A 22,012-nucleotide genomic window follows, 5' to 3' on the forward strand; every position below is an offset into this window, starting at 1 on the left:
CCAGTGTCTTATAAGCCTGGTGTTGGCCCACACTGCTGCAGGATTGGGACAAAGAGATGATGTTACAGTCTGGTTTCTATGGCAACAGAGGAGGGGTAATGAAAACTGAAATGTTGGAAACACCCATTCTAACCATTGTGACATAATTCAGGTTATTACAAGGACGTAACTACCAAAGAAGCAGAAGTGTCATTACCTTGCAGCTCGTATCGACAAAAAGCTACACTACACATTTCTCTTAGTTGGGCTGCTAAGAGGAAGGAAACACGAAACACACACACACACACATACACACACACAGGCCTCGTTTTCTGCATGTAAAATGTGTGTGTTCTTTAAAAGCCAGTGGTTGGCTGGTTTTCCGGACATGATGTGGTTGAAGCTGTCATCGTAATGGAAATTCATTGCTGTAGCTATGGTAAATCGAGTTTTCTGCCTGTGCTGAATGCATTAGTCTAATGAGATGTTTGCAGCTGGAGCACAGGGCTGCTGGAGACTAACTGTGAGCTACTAACACGGGTGGAAGATAGCTTTTGCAATACTCGGTTTGCATGTGCTGAAAGTCATCTGTCTTCTGAGTCAACACTCCTGACCTGGTAAACAACCTGCTCAGGGCTCTGGTGAACAAGCTGTAGGTAAGGGAGATGCACAACTGGAGGCGTGCCGTTGACACGGGATCTTTCTCTTGTAACTGTCAGCATGACAGGTTACCTGTTTTAGTTTTTCTGGGTTGCATGCCTACCTCTATGGCAACGCATAGGAGTGTCCTGCACTAAAACCACTGAGTCCAGTAGGTAAACTTTAGTTCCTCATATGCAAAGTACAGCATTTGATTTATTAACCAGATCTCAGAGGGGAAAATGTAACACTGAATTACATAGTTTATACATTTGGGCTATATACATGTTCATTACTCTTTAACTCTACATTTAAATACCTAGTTATTTAAAGAGTTATTTTTTTCCAAATGTGAACTCAAGTAACCGGTTAGTTATTTTTTTCCCCTTCACGATAATTTTGCTTTGTTTTGCTTTTTAATTTAAAAAAATTGTAGTATGTCTCGGGATAAAAATGTTTGCCTAAAATTTGGTTATTAAAATTGGTATGTTATGAACATGTAAAAGTGTTTTTTTTTTTCAATTTAATTTGATTTCAAATATCCCAGGTAGACTATTTTACATGTCTTTGTGCTGGTATTTCCTAATTTATCAGGTATAAATAAGAATAATATTTATTGCTAGTTTCTGGTTTTAATTCGTTTTTTGGGGGAAAAAACTGGTGACTATGGAGTATTAGCAGCAGTTTTCCCAAGCTCAAAATCACCTCCCTCCCAGGTGGAGTGCTGTGATTTGAACCAGCTTCCATGTGCTCCTCCCAGAGCATGAGGGGTCCTTTCCAGGTTGCTTGCTGGCTGGACAGGAGCAGTGGATGAGGCCAGGGTGCAGGCTGCTGAGCTGTTTTGCTGAGTTGAGGTGCTTGAGTCAAAGTTCTGTCCACTATCTGTGATTGTGAACGAGAGGTGTCTCCTCGCGTTGTCTCTAGATTCCATGACGGTGCTCATGAGGGTTAGACAATCAGTGGCTTTCTGAGAAAGCGGTTTTTTACTGATCTCAGACACTACAGTACTTGAGAAAGTAATCCAGGCACTTTAGAATCGGGGTGTTCTGTTGTATGCTGTTTTTCTTTCTTTTCAACCAGAGGAACCATTTTTGAAGAATGAGGAATATAGCTGCATTTTTTTCTCCACTTTTTTTTTTTTAAAGCAAAATAGAATATCTGGAGTGAAAGCATAAAAATGTAAAAATAACTATAAAGGAATTCTTAGTGTGTTAAACTATCTGGGGGTTATAAAATTTCTGTGGAGCATTTTTTGTGTTGCTTGGCAGAACGAGTCTGAAAAAATGAGGGGCTATTTGAGCAACAGCAGCTGGGTGAAGATTACCTGGAAAATCTGTACTGTGTGATCGTCTAAACTCAAATAAAATGTTAACGTAGAATCTTCAGTTTTAGGGAAGTTGGTGGCTGCACAATCTTTAACTTTTAAACAGGCTTTTTGATGGATTTAAAAAAATACGAATGTGTTTTCTTTAGCTTTTTAAATTGTGTATGCAGATGAGCTCTGAAATATTTTGGTAAATTCATCAGTTTGCTTCATTTGTGGAATTATAACAAAAGTGCAAATCCCACAAAAATCCAGTTCTTTCATGTTTAACGTGTTTACATTTCTTCCCTGTGCCCCCCAAATTACTTTTATCTTGCTGCAAAAAAAAAAAAAAAAAAAAGAAAAGAGTAAATGAACGGTAGTGGAAAGACAAGAAAACAATAAGAGAAACAAGAGTAAGTTGCTTTTCATCATTTCTTTGCTTTTAATGTTGTGTTTTCGAGGTCAGGGAAACCAGCAGAAGCAGTTTCACTTTCTGGTTCTCGACTCCTGGGGGTTGAGGGTGAAAGGCTGTCTCCTCTAGCAAGCGTCAGGTAAGGTAAGCAGCTCAGCCTACAGAAAACAAGCCAGACCCAAATACTGTTACTTGCTGCAAGAACTTTTATAATGAGAGTTCAAAACAATATTGACTTTAAAAAATATTCAGTAACATTTCCTATTAAAAAATTCAAGCACTACCCTAAAGTACAAACAATTTTTTAATTTTTAAAATTTGAAATGATGAGAAAATCATCTCTGCTGTTTGTGTATTTTTAATCTCAATTTTGGATCTCAAATACTTCATTTCAATACGTTTAAGGAAACTTAACTGAAGTTCCCTGAAATCATAACAAGGAATGCTTGGAGAGGAATAACCTTTCTGGGAATCTGGAGGCTGAAATGTTAGAGTGCTTCATGGGTCTGTTTACAATTTTGTGTGGCCTGAGGACACATCACACACGTGCCCACGCATCCTTTATGACAGGCACCTTAGAGAACTTTGGGTCCAGGCAGAGGTGGTGGCTGGAGCTTGAAAGGCACTTACAGGGCCCTGTTAGGGATCTGCGGGACAATTTTCCTCCCCAAGTCCCTGCCCTTGGAAACCTCAATATCACATGGGCAGATACCAGGGAGCTGGGATGTGCCCATCTCATTCCGCAAGTCCCAAAGATCGCGGGAGGCGATGCTACCCCTCATTGGGCTGGGAGCCTTAGGATAGCAAGCATCTCCAGTGTCATTCTTCCCCTGAGCCCTCAGATTGTATTTGGGGATGGAATGGTAAAGAAGGGAGAGGAGATGAGAAAAGACCCTCTTTTAATCTAATTATCATGGAGCATAAAATCTTGTCTAACATTTTGCGGATGAAGTTTGTGAAAGCAGTTGCCTTTGGTGTGATCACACAAGCTTCTTTCTTTTGGTGGGCAAATTCGACGTTTCTGAGAAGGAACTTTTAAAACATGCCTCCCTGGACATCTTCTTTCTTCATTCTGCAATCTCTCGAAAGGCTAGTTTTAGATTTACACGTTTTTTAATGTTTTCATTGCCTTCAAAAGCAGACAGGTGAGGCGAGACGAGGGGGATTAAAAATAGCCCCGGGAGAGACATTAAACGGCTTGGTACAGATATAATGTAACAGAAGCCACCAGGGTATCTAGTAAATTACTCTAAATTTTAATTAATGAGTCACAAAAGCCACACCACAAGCTTTAAAAATTACCCTTTTATCAATAAGGTGATAATTAACTTTCTCTGGAATTAGCAGTTCTCTCAGCCCCGGGGCAGTACGCAGCCTAGTAAGTTCTCTGGAATGCTGCCAATTTTTAACAATTGGTCTTTTGGCAAACCTACTGGATTTTAATTTAAACATCTATTGTGACATTTTCCAACGTGGTCCACAGACCATTAGGATCACCCAAATCATGGTAAAATTTCTGAGGTCAAAAGAGTAGCTTGGAATGTTTGAATTGCATTTGAATATGTCACTTTATCTTTCTTCTTTTTTTTCTTTTCTACCTTTCCCCACCCCAAACTTCTGCATTTGCAAGAGCGCAGTACTCCAGTCTGCTGTAAATCTCTACTAGAGTCTGTTCTGTACATTGCCGTGGCGAACCCTGCATTTGTTGATTCGCCCATTGATACGCCCATACCAAGTCCGAACGCCTTGGCTGCCAGCCAGTGGGTTCTAAGCTTTTTTCATTGTTGTTGCACTCATCTTGGTTTCAGTTCTGGCAAGGGCTCACTCCCTGTTTTTGCAAACTCTCACCCGTGGTTTGTCAAATGCTGATCTTTAGATTGAGACTTGAAGAGGCGCTTTGGGCAGGAGGGCCATTTTGGACATGCTTACAGAGGCTTGGAAATTAGCTTCTTCTGATCTGCATATATTAATGTCTGAAGAGGCACAGACAGGAGCATTCAGCATTGCAGAGCAGCCTTCCCCACAACAGCCCTTCTCAGACATGCACACGCACACATGCACACACATGCACACACACACACACACACACACACACACACCCCTCCCAGTGCTGCTGGTCACTGGTGGGTGGCATTCAGGGACAGCCTCAGGAGGGACACTGCTATTTGGGTATAGCATCTGGAAGGCAAGTGGTGATGGATGCAGATCATCCCTTCAAAAGTCAGCCTCCTCTCTTCCCTCCGGATCTTTCAAATGTTAGCATTGCTGGGCTCCTGCTTCTCTCAGCCAAGAGACGTGGCCACGGCTGGATACCGGTGACAAGGCTTCCTGCTGGGTTAAGCAGGCAGTTCTGACGCAGACAAGCACATCCCTGCCTTCAGGCAGATGGGGTGGAGACCAGCAGCAAGCTGCAATTGTGCATTCTGGAATAAAACAGCACTTAGCCATCCGGAGAAGCCCTTTGCTACTGCGGAGGAGATCAAACACCTCTTGCTTCTTGGGATGATTATTTCTTGGGCTACTATTTTAGGACAGAAAGGAATTTACTACCCGGTGGCAGTTCTCACTTTGTATTAAGCTGAAAAGTCATTCCATTGAGTCCATTTGACACTCTGAAGTAATGGGAGCAGATTTTGACAGCCACATTGCATGTTTCCCAGGGGTGACTATCACTATACCAGTTTTACTAGTTGTGTTTTAGCCCAGTGATAAGAAACCATATAAACTCCTCTTTACTCTGCCACAAACTCAGACACATGCTGCCTAAATTTTCATTTGTGGGGAGACAGATGTGCTTTTATTTTTTGGCAGTTGCATTTTTTGATCAGATAAATGCAACCCACCATTGCTGATTTTCAAGAATGATTGAACATTCCTGCAGCCGGGCTGTCTTAGTCTTTTGAGAAATTGGCTGGGCTGAGGAGTGGTCTTACTTTTTCCAGAAAATACGCAAGACAGAAGCAGAGGAGTGGAACAGGCTGTTATGAGAAAATTAGTATGCCAGGAAAAAAATAGTGTCAACACTGTGCTTTGAAAGGTGGTGATGTTGTCTGCTTAGCCCCGTGATGGTGACTCAAATTTGGGGAGCTGAATATTTGGTAACCAAAGCCCTTGTCCTTTTCCTCTCCCTGTGCTGATCATTACAGAGAAGCCCTCATTGTTTCAAAACAGAAACATATGGCCTGAAAGTAATCCTAAAGAAATGTGCAGCCTCCCATGAAGATGAGTACTCAACTTGGGAACAAGGCAAAGAATTGCCTTGGCTGGGTCTAAATCCAGCCAGGGGAAAGTGGTATGGAGCAAAGAGGCAGTGGGATAAAACAAAGAGAAGGGAGCCTGTTCCTTCTCCCTTCCAACCGAGCACTTGACCTTCACTCTCCCTCTCACACCCCCGGTGCAGTTCAGAAAGGATTCAGTAATAGCTGTGAGTACGCTCTCAGCTCATAGACCATAGGGGCCTTTTCTTTTGAATTGAAGAAAAGATTTTCTCTTCTCCTGTCCTCTTTTGTCCACAGGTCATCCTGGGACATCATCGCTCTGATGAGAAAACCAGGATTGAACACTAAGGAGTATGTTTTTTCCTGGTGTCTAGAGCCAGGGCCTGCCTCTCTCACCAGGCCCATGAAACACTTGGAGCCACCATGTCTAAGGCCCTGCCTTGGATGCAGCTTCAAGTTGGCCTGGGGCTGGCCTCGGGATTTTAATCCTGTTTTGACTAGGAGTCTGCCTTGGTGAATGAGCAAAGGAAGAATCAGAGAGAAAAACACAAGGCGAAAGCCTATTCCAGGGCATTCATGCTTTTGGTTTTGGAGACAGGATTTGGGGGTCATGTAACTTAATTCCTTTGGGCCTAAGCATTTCTGAGTGATTATAGGACTATAAGAATCATTCTCATTCTTTGTGACCTTCCAAAGAAGATGCTGATCTCTTTCCTTCACAGTTCTTTAGGATTTAGTGCCCTCATTATTGGGAAATTTTGGTGATGTCAAGGCTTTATCAAACAATTAGCTATTAAGACATGCTGTTGATTCCAAAAAGAATAACTCACAAATGTTGCACAATGCGTTGGGTTTATTGATCAGTAAAGAATTCCACTGTGGGAATAGATTTCTGTCATTTTTTCAGTCATGAGAAATCTGTGGTCATTTGTTGGATTCAAGCAAGATTTGGTTCATGCTGTTGCCATTGTGGCCTGTGCTGGGGGAGTTTGCCTTGAGACTTAGGAGTCAACCCAGCAGCCATCTGCGCACTGCCCCTTGTATTGGAAATTCTCCCTTTCAGATGCCAAAGGTGCCCAAGCATATTCGACTATATCACTTTTAAGACTTCGTTTGCAAAAAAACTTCAAGTGGAAAGCTGTAGATAGTGTTAAGTTTTGGTATGCAAATTACAAAGCATAGAAACAGTGGAGGGAAAAGCTGGTTCTAATGCTCGAAATCACCACCCACGGTGTGAAAACATAGCTCTTGTTTTGAGTGTCTTAATATAACTAGTACCAGAGACTTAACATAAATAAAGAGGGCAAACGGCATGGTGGGGTTGTGTTGGTGCCTGATGTGGAAATGGTTAATTGGTTCCACAGTGAGAAACTGTACAACCGTGTGCTGCTTTAATGAGACCAGGTGAGTATAAACTCTCTCCAGGGATGTGAAGTTAGTACTCGATTTGGGAGGTGATGTGTGTGAGAATATGTGGGGACCAACGATATGATGGTATTGGTTCTTTCTTTCTAGGGCCCTCTCTTTTAGTTAGAAGTCATTTGGCATGAACCCAGTAAAGAAGAATAAAGCAACTAAAAGTGATCTGACAGTAGAATAAGAAAAAAGTGGCTGGGCGCGATGGCTCAAGCCTGTAATCCCAGCACTTTGGGAGGCCGAGACGGGCGGATCACGAGGTCAGGAGATCGAGACCATCCTGGCCAACACGGTGAAACTCCGTCTCTCCTAAAAAATACAAAAAACTAGCCGGGCTAGGTGGCGGTCGCCTGTAGTCCCAGCTACTCAGGAGGCTGAGGCAGGAGAATGGCGTAAACCCGGGAGGCGGAGCTTGCAGTGAGCTGAGATCCGGCCACTGCACTCCAGCCCAGGCGACAGAGCAAGACTCCGTCTCAAAAAAAAAAAAAAAAAGAAAAGAAAAAAGTACATTGAATGATTTTTTTTTTCCTATTTTTGTTTGAGATGAAGTCTTCCTCTGTCACCTAGGCTGGAGTACAATGGTGCGATCTCAGCTCATTGCAGCCTCTGCCTCCCAGGTTCAAAAGATTCCTGCCTCAGCCTCCCAAGTAGCTGGGATTACAGGTGCCCACCACCACACCCAGCTTATTTTTTTTGGTAGAGACAGGATTTCACCATGTTGGCCAGGCTGGTCTCGAGCTCCTGACGTTAGGTGATCTGCCCACCTTGGCCTCCCAAAGTGCTAGGATGAAGGCGTGAGCCATTGCACCTGGTCTACAAAAAGGTACATTCAGAAAGGTTTGTCTAATATGTATTTCCCTGGAAGCAACCCAAATCTCTGTTCAGGTCCAATGCTGAGAAACTGAGTTCTTATTTATTGGCTTGGCTCCACGGTAGTGTGAGATTAACTGGAAGTGTAATTGTTTAGAAAACATATTTCTGGGCACAGGTTAGGTCATTGTTTTTATGACTATATTTGACATTTTCATGCCTGAAGAAAACAAAATATTCCATTGGACCAAAGACCCAGCTGGTCCCTGTAAATTTTTAACAGCAGATAACACAGGTTATGGAACTTCCGGGACAAAGTTAAGCAAACTCAGGCCACGTTTTGGCAGAGATTTCCTGTATTCTGCGTGTGTACTTTGTGAATTGAACATCAGTTTCAGGGGTTTTCTTTCTCATCCCTGAGAGTGCAAATTTAAAACAGAGTAAGGAAACTTTATGCTGGAATCGTGGTGCCACTGAAGTCCCAGACCATTTTCCAGCTAGCTCACTCCTCTGTGGAAAAGTTAAAATGACAACTAAAACAATACATTTGAGGGAAAACCCTCTAACATTCAAGGAAAGAGTTAAAAGCAAAAATCTATACTCTGAGAAGTGATCTCGAAGTGAATCCTGGATTCTTAGACTGAACGGGTTTCAAGGCCTCTCTCCCAGGTCAAGGCCCAAACTTCCCGCTAACATCTCAGAAGGAGGCAGACAGCACAAGACTCTATCCTTCCACTGTTAGGAAGCTCCAGTTGTTAGCAATTTCCTACCTTTCTTCTCCAGTACCTTCCTCCTCCTCTGAGAGCCTACTTGTGTCTTCAGAGCTGCACAGAATCCGTCTAAATGGAGCTGCATGTACTCCAATTCAGAAAAGCCAGTTTCATGGTCACCAATGTGACCTAGGCGAGTATCGTGGCATCCCTGAGCCTCCTCTCCTCCCTGGAGATGTTCTTCCTGTCAGTCCCCACTGCTGAATGGTTCAAAGGAAACCGTATGTGGAAAAGGGCTTTGTAAAGCATAAATGCTGTACGGATGATAATACACATTTGCATCAATTGAGCATTATGTGCTCAGGGATGTGGAGGGAAGCATGAAACATGCTTTATCTTACTTACCGTGTTTGATCCACACAGGAAGTCAATACAGGAGGGGCTGTTTTTACCGCCAACATACAGATGGGGAAACTGAGGCTTATATTATACATAACTAACTTATTGAGGGCCACACGGCCCTAGGAGTCTGTGAGTCTTTCCTCCTCTGGTTTGAGCAGTGGCCGGCGCATCCGTGTCTTTTCACCTGTGAGGGTTGAAGAGAAAGAGCTCTTTCATGCTGAGCGCCAGCCTCTCCTGCTTGGCCTGGCAGGGCCACTCCAGGTCCGGCAGGTTCCAGAAAGGAAATGATTCCCTGGTGTTTCCACTTGGAAAGGCATTTTTGATCTATGGAAAATTTCTTTTAAAGCAGTGAGCTCTTAGGCCTATCAGACCCACCCCCCATTTTTATTGCAAATATATTCAAGCACCTGGTTTACAATTCTGAGGTGAAATTCCTGGATAATATAACTCACTCACACCCATAAGTTTCACGAAAAGTTAATATAATGTCATAACCAAAATATAAAGAAGAATGAGGCAAAGTATTTGCTAATTACTTCCAACGCAGGCACCTGCCTCTGGGCAACAGAACGAAGTGATCGGGGGCTGACACCTGCCCCCAGAAGCTCAGGCCGGGCCACCCCTCCGATGCAGTCTAAGTCAGAGGAGTGGGATTGGTGACTCAGATAACATGAGCTGCTGCGGGTAGTGTGATCTTCCAAAATGATACACAACTGTTGGAATTCTGAAGAAAATAAACAGTTTTCCTTTGATTTATGTACTAATGGCATTCCTGGAAAAGAAAGTGTAAAGTGTCTATTACAGCTGAGCAGAAATACCTACTGCTTATTTGTAAAATAAGTTAGTCCCAGGTTCAGAAAAGCAGGGTATTTCTATACGGCGAGACAATGCTTTCATTGTGTGGGACTGCTCCATCCATTGAGGGACACCCAGCATCCCTGGTCTCTGCCCTCTAAGTGGCAGGAATGCCCACTCTACCCCCAGCATTGTATCAGATACAACCATCACCCACACATTTCCGAAATGCCCCTCTGCAGAAGCTGTTACCATCACTGTTCAGCACCTGTGGATCAGAGCGGCCACTCATTTTACTTTCTCCTGCCTCCCCAAGCACTCTGATTAATTAAGGCTTAGAAAAAAGATGGTTCTGTTTTGCCAGTTTCCTGCATCATCACTGTGCAGAGCCCTTTCAGAGATCATGGGAGGAACTTTGGGGTGCCCTTAACATTCTAGGAAGATGCTTGCTAGTGAATTTCTTCTGAGGACTGTAGTTTTCAGAAGACCCTTTCTATCACGTGTCAGCCTCCTTCAGATTATGCATAGGCTTTATCATACATACGGTGTTTTAGAAAACACCTTTGTATGGCCTGGCACGGTGGCTCACGCTTGTAATCCCATCACTTTGGGAGGCCGAGGGTGGCGGATCACTGAGGCCAGGAGCTCGAGACCAGCCTGGACAACGTGGCGAAACCCCGTCTCTACTAAAAATACAAAAATCAGCCAGGTGTGGTGGTGCACACCTGTAATCCCAGCTCCTCGGGAGGCTGAGGCCTGAGAATCGCTTGAATCTGGGAGGTGGAGGTTGCATGGGCCAAGATTGTGCTGTTGTACTCCAGCCTGGGTGACAGAGTGAGATCCTGTCTTAAAAACAAACAAGCAAGCAACAAACAAACACCTTTGTAAAATCCTCACTATTCTGTAGGTTGGCTTAAAATGATGAACACTTCCTGAGGGACTGCGATGGTATTCACACTTACCGAGGGGCTGTGATGTTGCAGGCATGGTGAGTATCCACACAACAGCCCAGAAACATATCACCATTCCATGCCACAGACCAAAAGGCAGAGATTCAGTGAGCTTAAACAAATGTGCCAAGATCACCTGTTAAGTAGTATAACTGGGTCTCAAATTCAGGTGTGTCTGACTCTAAAACACACCTTTTTTCCAGTCTGACTTGCCACTTGAATTAAGTGGCTCCACAGTGAACTTTTTTATCCATGCTGTTGAAACCCCATTCTGAGGACTTTCTCCTTGTTCAATACATAAGAACGAGGTAAGGGAATAAAGATGGCTACAAATTCTTTGACATTCCTTCCATGGAGATGTGGGGTCTAACTCCCCTGTCCTTGACTGGCATGTGTTGCTTGGCTCTTGGGATTGGTGGAAGTGACCTTCCAGGATGGATACATGGAGCCTTGCAGCTCTACTGGGTCTTTGGACGCTAGCTCTTGGAACCCTCAGTCACCACGGGACTGCCCTGGGCACCACTGCCTGGAGGCTGCCATGTGGTGTGAAGCCAAAGGCACATGGAGAGGCTCTGGAGGAAGAGACACAGAGAGAAAGAGGCAGGAGACATGGAGGGATCAGACACATGGGTGAAGAACCCATCCTGGATGTGGACCACCAAGTTCCAGCCACCCCAGCTGCTGCCACACAGACCACAGACACACTGCCCAGGCAAGCCTCTCTGAATTCCTGACTCACAAAATGGTGAGCTATGAGAAGCTACCAAGTTTGAACTTGTACTTAATGCAGCGACTGATAACCGCAGCATGTAGTCATGGCGTTCTTTCTGTTGTATTGTGCCTTAGTTTTGATGCCTAAGAAAGAATGATCTTCCTGCCGAAAAAGTAGGCAAAGATTCACTGTAAAATACAGTTGACCTCCATTTGGTAGAGATTGAAACGAGAGAGAGAAGTTTTGTTCCATGACCATTCTGTAAACCATTCCCCACCTCCACCTTCAAAATGTATCCAGTCACACCATCTGAAGTGTGTTTTCAGTGGGCACTGTTATTTTAATGTGCATTTAATTTTACAGTTGGTTTACATATGTACATATACATATGTATATAATATTTTTAGAGATGGAGTCTCACTCTGTCACCCAGGCTACAGTGTAGTGGCACGATCTCAGCTCACTGCAGCCTCTGCCTCCCAGGCTCAAGCCATCCTCCCACCTCGGCCTCCTGAGTAACTGGGACTATAGATGCCCACCACCACCCCGAGCTAATTTTTTGTATTTTTGGTAGAGACAGGGTTTCTTCATGTTGCCAGGCTGGTCTCGAACTCCTGAACTCAAGCCATCCTCCTGCCTCCACCTTCCAAAGTGCTGGGATTATAAGCGTGAGCCATCTTGCCTAGCCTATATTTATATTTTTAACAATAAACATGTGATTTGAATTTATTAGTGTGACATAAAGTTTCATTAAAATGTATTCATTTAAATAGGCCATTTAAAGATTTAGTAAATATTAGGAATGCAGGAGGTGTACTAGTTAGGTTTCTCCAGAGAAACAGAACCAATAGGGTGTGTGTGTGCGTGTGTGTGTGTGTCTGTGTGTAAAGAGCTCTACTACTAGGAGTTGGTCAAATGATTATGGAGGTCGAGAAGTCCCGAGATCTGTGATTGGAAGCTGGAGATGCAGGGGAGTCTATGGTATAGTTCAGTTCAAAAGCCATGAGACCCAAGAAGAGCTCATGTTTTAGTTTGAGTCTAAAGGCGGAAAAGAAAATGTCCCTGCTGGAAGGCAGTTAGGCGGGGGGAGGTCCCTCTGCCCCCACGGAGGGCCAGCCTTTTTGTTCTTTTCAGGCCTTTGGTGGATTGGGTGGATTCGCTGTGGGTTGCCATCTGCTTTATTCAGGTCACCAATTCAAACGTTAATCTCTTCCAAAAACCCCCTCACAGAAACACTTGGAATAATGTTTAACCAAATACCAGGGCACCCACACCCCAATCTAACTGACACATAAAACTAAACATCAGAGGAGGTATCGGACATGGCAAATATTACAAAGGTTGCACCCCAGGTCTGAAGCTTGGTAAGCACTGCTTTGAGCTCTAGTCTGTCCCCGTCTCTGGTATGGAGGGTTTGGAGATGAAACCCTGGTGGTATTGTTCAGTTCATCTACGGGGACTGTGATCCTCTGACTGTTTTCCGTAATGTCTCCTGGAAAGGTCATCTTTCATTTTCAGAGCATCTTTCAGAGACTGTCCCTGGTCGTGATTAATTCTGGGGACATTTGAGCCACCCTTCAGAATTCCAGCTGCCCTCCAGGGAGAGGGAGTTTCCCGGCAATCCACCACTGGCCACTGTGTTTATCGTCAGTGCCTCAGCTGCCCGGAGATCTGCAGTTAAGGTTCCCTGCTGGCTCCCACCCAGGATCACACGTCACACAAACTTGGTCCTCTAGTGAGAGAACGTCTGCCCTGGAAGTCAAGATTGTTGGAAACCCTCTCTCACTATTTAATGTTAAGTCTGGCTCAGTGATGACACAGATGAAACTGCTCAACAATTCAGATGGGACGGTTAAAATATGACATCATAGACGCTATGACCGGTCGATGTCTCACAACCATTAAGGAAGCTGGACGTTTTCATGTCCCCCTCTGGGTTCTGCTTGTTTAGATGATGCTGTTTGGCACCATCAATTTCACTTCCCCACTGCCCACTCTGTGAATTTGTGTCCAGACTGTCCCGGGAAGCAGAAGAAAAAGTCTTTAGGTCAGCAGTTTTACCTCTTTGGCCTCTTTGACTGGAAATGTCATTGCAGAACAGAAAATCATTGAGGGGAGCTTCAGAGGGATTGAAGACACATTTTTTCCCCTTTAGGCTGATGCCTTTTGATGGGGTCATTTTGGGCAGCCCTCAGCTTACACAAAGTGCTGCAAATCAGTATACCTGTTATTGCTGTCACTCTGTCTTCTGCTGTCTGAGACAGGAATGGAAGCACCCACCGCTTATAAAGACAAGATGTGGTAGGGCTGGAGAGAGGAGTAGGGGTAGGCTGATTCAGAAAGTAATATGAAGAACACCAGGAACCACAAAATGCAATCAGGAAAGCAGGCAAGTTCACAAAAACAAGTTGTATTTATTTTGACTATATATTAATAGGATGGAAACAGTGGTGATCTGGCTCCTGTGTTAAAGAAGAAAATGTATTTATAGTGCTGTATCAGTTTGCTAGGGCTGCCATAACAAAATCCTGCAGACGGGGTGGCTTACACAGCAAAAATTCATTTTCTAACAGTTCTGAAAGCTAGAAGTCCAAGATCAAGGTGCCAGTGGCTCTTGTTTCTCTGAGGCTTCTCTCCTTGCCTTGCACGTGGCTGCCTTCTCACTGTCCTCATGCAGCCTTTCCTCGTTATGCTTCCACTCCTGATGTCTCTTCCTTTTCTTATACAGACTCCAGCCCTATTGGATTAGGGCCCCATCCTTATTATAATACCTCATTTAGGCTTAAGTATCTCTTTAAAAGCTCTATCTCCAGGCAGGGAATGGTGGTTCACAGGTGTAATCCCAGCACTCCGGGAGGATGAGGTGGGAGGATTGCTTGAACCCAGGAGTAGACCAGCCTGGGAAACATAGTAAGACCCCCATCTCTATAAAAAGAGAACCTAGCTCTATCTCCAATTACGTTTCACATTGGGAGTTATGACTTCAATATATGATTTTTGGGGTTGGGGGGAACAACTCAGTTTATAATAGTGTTTAAGATTTCATCTGACAGTTTAATCTGTTTCCCTAGAAGCGATCAATGGTAAATGTGTTTCATAATGGCCTATTATTACTTACCAAACGCCTACAATTTCTTTAAATTTTAGGCCACTCACATTCCTGCTGCACTCATTCCAGATAGCCAAAGGACTTTAGGAAGGTTTCAACTCTTCCCCAGGGCAGAGAAGACATCTGTCTCCAGATCCCTTTTAAAGAGGAACTGGAATCTCCACCCGTCTCTTTCTTTCTGGCTCCCACTCAGTGCCCCTCCCTGCCCTCTTCCTGCCCACAGCGGTGCAAGTTCACAAAGTATATCCCAAGCGATGAGAGGAGGCCCAGCAAACAAACCTGCCTAGGACCAGTGATTTTCCTGGGGCTTTGCTGGTGACATTCTCTATCCACATGTCACTTGATGCCCCTTGACTGAAGATTTCCAGGCAACTCTGGGTCCCACCCCGTATGGCAGGCAGTGTGGGGAGGGCCACAGTGAGAAGAGCGAGCCTGGGTACACTTGGAGTTGGGCTTCTTACCTGATAGCCACAGACTCCTCTTCTTCACACCTCTCAAGGTTGTGTGAGCCTCCAGAACAGAGGCTGATGCTCACAGTGGCCAGCACCAGGGCTCTTCGCTATCTGCCCACAAGCAGCCAGCCTCTCTCTGTTTGCTAACTGCCCCCTCCCCGTGACCACGTGAGCACAGTGCCTGGCATAGACACCCACGGGTTTTTCAGAGGGCTCAGTGAATGTAGAGAACACCAGGAAACACAAAATGCAATCGGTAAAAACAGTCAATCTTCCCACTTCAGTCTCCCCAAATGCTGGGATTATGGCTGTCAATGGAGAGAGAGAGGGCGGTGAATAATTATGTGAGGGGTTAGGCACTTGAGGGCTTTCTCGACTAGCCTACCTGCATTCTGGTTTTGAATTTCAACTGTTTTAATGGACATCTCCACCTACCTGTTCTACGGGCATCCTGAACTCAACGTTTCCAAAACTGGACTCATCATTGCTCCCTTCCCCATATCTTCCCCTTCTCCTTTATTCTGTCTTCATTAAAGGTATCACTGCTTCCCCAGCTATCCAAGATAACAGTTTTAGAATCCCAAACTCTCCTCACCCCGTGCCTTCCAATCGGGAAATAGGTCCTGATGGATGTTACTTTCAAAAAAGTTTTCTGCATTCTCCCTTTCTCTATCCACCCCTTGGTGGCCCTTCCTCAGGCTTTCATTAGCACCCTTCACCGGGACCACCACGATGGCCTCCTGCCCTGCTTCTCTGCCTATATTTTCTCCTCCCTTTAACCCACTTCACACATTGCACTAAGTTTATCTTTATAAGATGCAGTTCTGATCATCTTAGTCCATCTGTATTGCTATGACAAAATACACTAGGCTGGGTAATTTATAAACAACAGAAATTGATTTCTCAAGGTTCTGAAGGCTGGGAAGTCCAAGACCGAGGTGCCAGCAGGACTGGTGGCTGGAAGGGCTGCTGTCTGCTTACAAGACGGCGCCTTGTTGCTGCATCCTCTAGAGGGGACAAATGCAGTGTCCTCACATGGCAGAAGGGATGGAAGGGCAAGAGAGTGCTCCCTTCAACCTCAAGCCCTTTGATAAGGGCACTAAGGGATCTGCTCTCATGACTTAATTATCTCCCAGAAGCCACGCCTCTAAATACTGTTGCATTGTGAGTTAAGTTTCAACATGAATTTTGGAGGGGACACTATCATTCAAACCACAGCGCTGATCTACTCACCCTAGTGCTTAATAATCTCACATAGATTCCATTGCTCACAAATGTTTTGCCTGTGTTCTCCATTAAGTCATCCCAATGCACATATATATTATTTATAATTATTTAATTATTAAAATATTCTTGAGTACACATCCTCAACATATGTATATTTATGTATATTGAAAGATTACCTACATACTAGTATATTAATGCATTATGCACATTATAAAACATACACAAAAATAGAAATGAAAAAGGCCACATGAGCCTTTTGCCCTTCCCTGAACATTCTCAAAGCCTCTGCGTGTTTTCCGTTTTCTCTTCCCGTGTCCTGGAGTTCTCTTTTCTCACTTCTCCATGTGATGACGTTCTGTGTGTCCTTCAAGACAGCACTCTAGGCTGGGCACAGTGGTTCACGCTTGTAATCCCAGCACTTTGGGAGGCCGAGGTGGCAGGATTGTTTGAGGCCAGGAGTTTGAGACCAGCCTGGGCAACAAGGTGAGACCCCCGTCTCTACAGGGAAAAAACAAAAAACAAAAACAAAAAACAAACCAGCACTCTTTACTTCATTCACCCCTGGGACCCTGGCTCTCCACACAGACTGCCTTGGTGCCATCTTTATATATAGTGTTTAGAGCCTTCACCTTCTCTTGCTGCATGATTTGATAGTATCTTTCTGATGGGCAAGGAGGAAGACGGAAGGTTTTGGGGTGTATGTCATTGTGGTTGCCAAGAACAAGTTGTCATAGTAACATATCTTTCCTTCCTTGTGAAACATTCCAAAGAGGTTTTCTTCCTCTTCGGCTTTCCTCTGACTTGGGGAAAATACATCCCATCCCCTGCAGAGGAGTTGCAGAAGCAGGCAGTCAGACAGACACAAAGGGTGGGGCGTAATTGAGTGAGATGTGCAAAAGTCAACTCAATTCCGAATATCAAGCAATTAGGCTAATGTGATTTAGAACAACGTGATCAGTGAAGTTTGTATTTATGCTCCCCTCAGACTGTAATTAATTCATGGAAGTGTTGTAGGTTGTTAAATTTTGTAAACGGATAATAGAACTGTTCTTTGAAATAAAAGCAGTGGCAACAACCTAGTCATTTTACAGTAGCGTGAATGGAAGATAATTACAGTTTGAGAGAATGTAGCCCCCTTTCCGTGCAAGAACAGGAATGGATTGTCTTCGGCTGGGAGTTGCTGTGAGCACAAATTGCAAACAAAGTTTATGTGCTCCGCGGGGAAATGGCAGAGCACTTTCCCCATATAGCCGAGGCGAGTGCTTAACTCACTTTTTAGATATTTCTACCAGTGTCCTACAGGGAATTGTGCTAATAAATACGACAATAACTTTGTAATGGGCCAAGAAAGGCTGACACAGCGTTTTGTTAATTTGTGTTCAACATTTGCTGGGAGCTTTGTAACCCCTGAGCAATGAAACAGGAGCATATTGGTTGGACTGCAGGCATTTTAATTAGAGGTCCTGGGAATATCTCTGTGCTGTGGCAGCTAGATAAGACCCGGCCCCTCAAAGTTTACCCAAGGCGAACTTCCCTCCTGGCCCTCAGCGGCCATTAAAAGGTCTTGCTAGAGGAAGCGACCTGGGGGAGGGAGTGCAAAATTTCTGAGGGGAGGAGAAAGATGCCTGGTGGGCTGGCGTCCAACAGCAATTAGCTACTCAGCTGTCAGCGCCCAGAGCCCTTGTTTTAACAAAGTGGTGGCAAAGTTTGACAGAAATGGCTTGACACCATGATGGATCCCAAAGCATTTTGTAAAAGGGTCTTTTTACTCTTGCTACCTTTTCATCATCTGGCTTAAATACAATGGAACAATAAAGGCATCACAAATCAAAAGCTGTTAGCACATATGGCCCCTGAAATTTATGGGTATTAAGTCAAAAAAAAAAAAAAAAAAAAAAAACAGGAACATTTCATCAAATTATTTTTCCAGTCTCTTAAGACTCATTTAAATTTCCCTCCTCTCCCTACCCTGGTGCTGCCAGCTATTTCATGCACAGGAGCACCTGAGCCCAGGGTGGAGGGAGCCAACTCTGCCAGCGGGCAGGCGGTTCATTCCCATGAGGTGGGGCCTGAAGCTCTGCCCAGCTGCAGGCACCACATGGGCAAACAGCCAAGAATCTAGAGAAACAGATGGCAGCTGCCCGTGGGTCAGTGATGCAGCTTTGGGAATGACCGTGTCCATCCACCCTAAACCTCCATCCTCACCTCTTTCACCATGAGTCCTGGGGCTGGGAGTGGGAGCTCCAGTGGGAGATGGCGAGATTATTTGGAGGTAAGGGGCCCAATGCCAGGCTGGGTGGGGGACTAAATAATCAAAGCCAGTCACTTCTGTGATGGTCCAGTGCCAGCTTTGGAGGCCCAATGCTAAGTCCTGGAAGGCCCTGTGCATAGTGGGCCCACCAGAGGCCAGCATTAAGGAGCAGAATCCCCACTATGCTCTGGGTAGTGGCTGATAGAGCTCACCATGCCAGTGGAGAAGAAGAAACCGGTTGGTAGCGTTACTTATATTTGTTAATTAGTGAGCCTGACACATAATTATTAAGCATCGATGGTAGGCAAGGCACATGGAATAATTCATCCCGACGTGCAGAGACACAAAGTCAGATCAGTGTCCAAAGGGCCAGAAGTGGGCTTCCTGCCCTTCAAGGATCACCTCCTCCAGGAAGCCTGTACAGGTTGCTATGAGGAGCAGATGAGCATGTGCTGAACACTCTGAATATAATATGGATTGTCAGACTGAGCCCTTGCTCATTGTTTATTAGGAGGGGAATCTCTGTTTTGATTGTCCTTGAGTTGAGAAGGGACTCTTAAGTTGGAAGCTTTCTGGACCCTTGTTGTGTGGCAAAAGTAGAAGGCAGTTGGCATCACCTGGCCCTGTGGTAAATCCTATCTTATTAAATGAGGAAAGAAGAGAAGAGAAGTGGTGTCTCCTTAGCCACTTCTCTGAGCTTGGTGGGGATATATGACTCAAGAACTCATAATCATGACCTCCATGACAATCCCTCGGCTCACAAGTTCTGTGACCCTGATCCATCCGGCTCTCCTTGGAGGTAATGTCTGTCAAATTTCAATGCAATTGTTCTTATTGTAATTAGGGATATTGTATTTCAGAACCAGGCTGGTTTTTCATCAGGCCTCATTGCCAGTATTACAGCTGCTTTGTACTCTTAGATCTGAGGGCCTATAAAACAGCTCACCACATATGTACAACTTTACGTCACTCTTCACTGAGCTAAGTTGGAAAATTTATAGTTCTAAAAACACAGAATCAAGTTGAAAATGTGGCTTTGGCTGAGTCTGGGCATAATTGGGGTTTTCAAGTATAGTTTGACAGCTTTCATGTAACAGAAACATCAGGGCCCATAAAATCAGGCCAGTGTCAGGATTTCAGGTGTATGAAGTATTTCAGCAGTAGCTGCCATTCTTCACTTTCATTTAAATGGGGGTATGAAAATGGAAGGATATGATGTTTTCAAAAGGCCACAATCTCAGTCCTCCTCACAATTTGTGAGAATAAGCATGCTGCTACAAGAGATGGTATCTGATGATTTCTCATTTATTCATTTAGACTTTGTTATCCCTGTATTTTAGGCACTGTCTTAGAATAAAAGATAAGTAGGGTGTGAGCCTAGCCTTCATGGAGCTGATGGTGTAGCAGAGGGGTTAGCAAACATTTTCTATAAAGGGCCAAATAGAGAACATTTCAGATTTGGGGGCCATATGGTTTTGATGGCACCACCCTCGACAGTCACCCCACACCGGCTCCACACCCCTAACTCTCCAGTACTCACTTCCTCCCTCAAGCCTACTGATCCCTCTTTTTGCTTCCTATAGCCATTATTTCCTCACCTGCAAAATAGGTAGGAATGCCTCCAGCACAGGCTTATTGTGAGGATGAGCTGAGTTGATGGACTGTGTAAAGCCCTCATTCGGGCTCTGGCTGCCACTTTGTTTAGTTTCAAGACAGGGCCTACTCTGTTGCTCAAGCTGGAGTACAGTGGTGCAAACACAGCTCATTGCAGCCTTGAGCTCCAGGCCTCAAGAGAGCCTCCTGCCTCAGCCTCCCAAGCAGCTGGGACCACAGGGTCACACCATCATGCCTGGCTAATTTTTTCATTTTCGTAGTCTCACTGTGTTGCCCAGGCTGGTCTCAAACTCCTAGGCTCAAGCAATCCTTCTGCTTTGGTCTCCCAATGTGCTGGGTTTACAGGTGAGCCCAGCCCTGGCTGCCACACTTTATCCTTTCCAGAGATTTTTTAAAAAGGGACAACTGGATAATATTCTCTGCTAGGCGACGATGTTTGGAGAGCTAAGCCAATTTTAAAAATTAAATAGGGGTGTGTGTGTGTGTGTACATATATACACATAGGTATAAAATATTGTGTTTTGATTCTGAAAATTAGGTATACTTGGAAAGCAAATTGTAACATATTGCAATTTGATTCTGGCCCACATTCTCTCCTGGCCCCTGCAGACTCTCCTTTGGGCACCCTGCATCTGAAAGGCTGAAATTAAAATTAAGAAGTGGAACCTTGGATCCCATCTTGCCTTCCCATGGGCACCTGGCCTTGGGGCCTGGCCTCCAGTAACTATGGGCATCCTGCCAGGGCTTATTTTGTAGCAGACCTTTTTCTTTAATTATATTTTTGAGTTACATAAGTTGTGCGCGCACACACACACACGCACACACGTTCATGTTTAAAATGCAAATTAGTAAATTAGTACAGAATTCACAAAGCCGTGCTCTCCATCTAGCAGCTAGAGCGAGCCTTTTAAAATGAGTCAGATCACATTTCTGCTCAGCTCAGAAATGCCCAGTGACTCCACATCTTGCTCAGAAGAAGAGCCAATGCTCTTAAGTGGCCTGCAAGACACTCTGTGCTCCGCCCCCACTTCTCTCCCACCCCATTTCCTACCCCTCCTTCCCTCTGTCACTCTGCACCCACTACCCTGGCCTCCTGACTGTCTTCGAACTGTCCATCACAGGACTTTTGCACTTGCTGGTTTCTCTGCCTGGAATGTTCTTCACTCCCATATGCCCATAGCTTTAAGTTTCTTGAAAGTCTGTGCTCAAATATACCTTAGTGAGACCAAGACCATCAATGCCAAATAACATGCCCACTGCCATCATGCTCTATCCCCCTTAATCTAATTTATTCTTGTAATATTTATCATCACCTGACTTCCTGTATATCATTTGGTTGTTTATTGTCTGTCTCTCACAAATATGAGTTCCATGAGAACAGTGACGTTTTGTTGTTGCTCGTACTGCATCCTCAGTGCCCAGAACATTGGCACATAGGAGGCACTTGAGAAATATTTGTTGAGTAAAGAAATGAAAAGGCTGGGCGTGGTGGCTCATGCCTGTAATCCCAGCACTTTGGGAGGCCGAGGCGGGCAGATCATGAGGCTAGGAAATCAAGACCATCCTGGCTAACATGGAGAAACCCTGTCCCTACTAAAAATACAAAAAAAAAAAAAAAAAAAAAAAGCCAGGTGTAGTGGTGGGTGTCTGTAATCTCAGCTACTAAGGAGGCTGAGGCAGGAAAATCGCTTGAACCCAGGAGGCGGAGGTTGCAGTGAGCCAAGATCCAGCCTGGGCGACAGAGCAACGCTCCGCCTCAGAAAAAAAAAAAAAAAAAAAGGAAAGAAATGAATAATGAAGACTGCAGCCAAAAGTGAGAATTTCTTTCTCCACCCTCCATGAGTTAACCCCCATTCCACATTTCTCAGTCATAAGCCCTGTCAGCAACATATCCTTCCAGGAACTTCCTTTGCATATGCAAGAATACCTAGAAGCTTCTGCTTCCAGTTGGGATGTAGAAGGATGTGAAAGACGTTTGGTCTTGGGAAGCCCCAAGAAAAACCTGGAGAA

General features: G+C 44.7%; 1 protein-coding gene across 8 annotated transcripts in view; it reads left to right on the top strand.

Annotated features, from left to right (window-relative positions):
* The first annotated feature begins 396 nt into the window (after positions 1–396).
* SCML4 (Scm polycomb group protein like 4) overlaps positions 397–22,012 on the top strand; it is a 121,657-nt gene continuing 100,041 nt past the window's right edge. For 3 of the 8 annotated variants that reach the window (XM_023205950.2, XM_023205955.2, XM_023205957.3), the window contains exon 1: positions 425–635. Coding sequence is in view for 1 of the 8 variants with exons in the window: in XM_023205956.2 (XP_023061724.1) it covers positions 416–418 (3 nt within the window). In the remaining 7 variants the exon portion in view is untranslated. The other 5 variants (XM_023205954.2, XM_023205958.2, XM_023205951.2 and 2 more) reach the window with 4 other exon arrangements.

The sequence above is a fragment of the Piliocolobus tephrosceles genome, chromosome 5 (genome assembly GCF_002776525.5).
Source record: "Piliocolobus tephrosceles isolate RC106 chromosome 5, ASM277652v3, whole genome shotgun sequence".
NCBI classification, from domain to species: Eukaryota; Metazoa; Chordata; class Mammalia; order Primates; family Cercopithecidae; genus Piliocolobus; species Piliocolobus tephrosceles.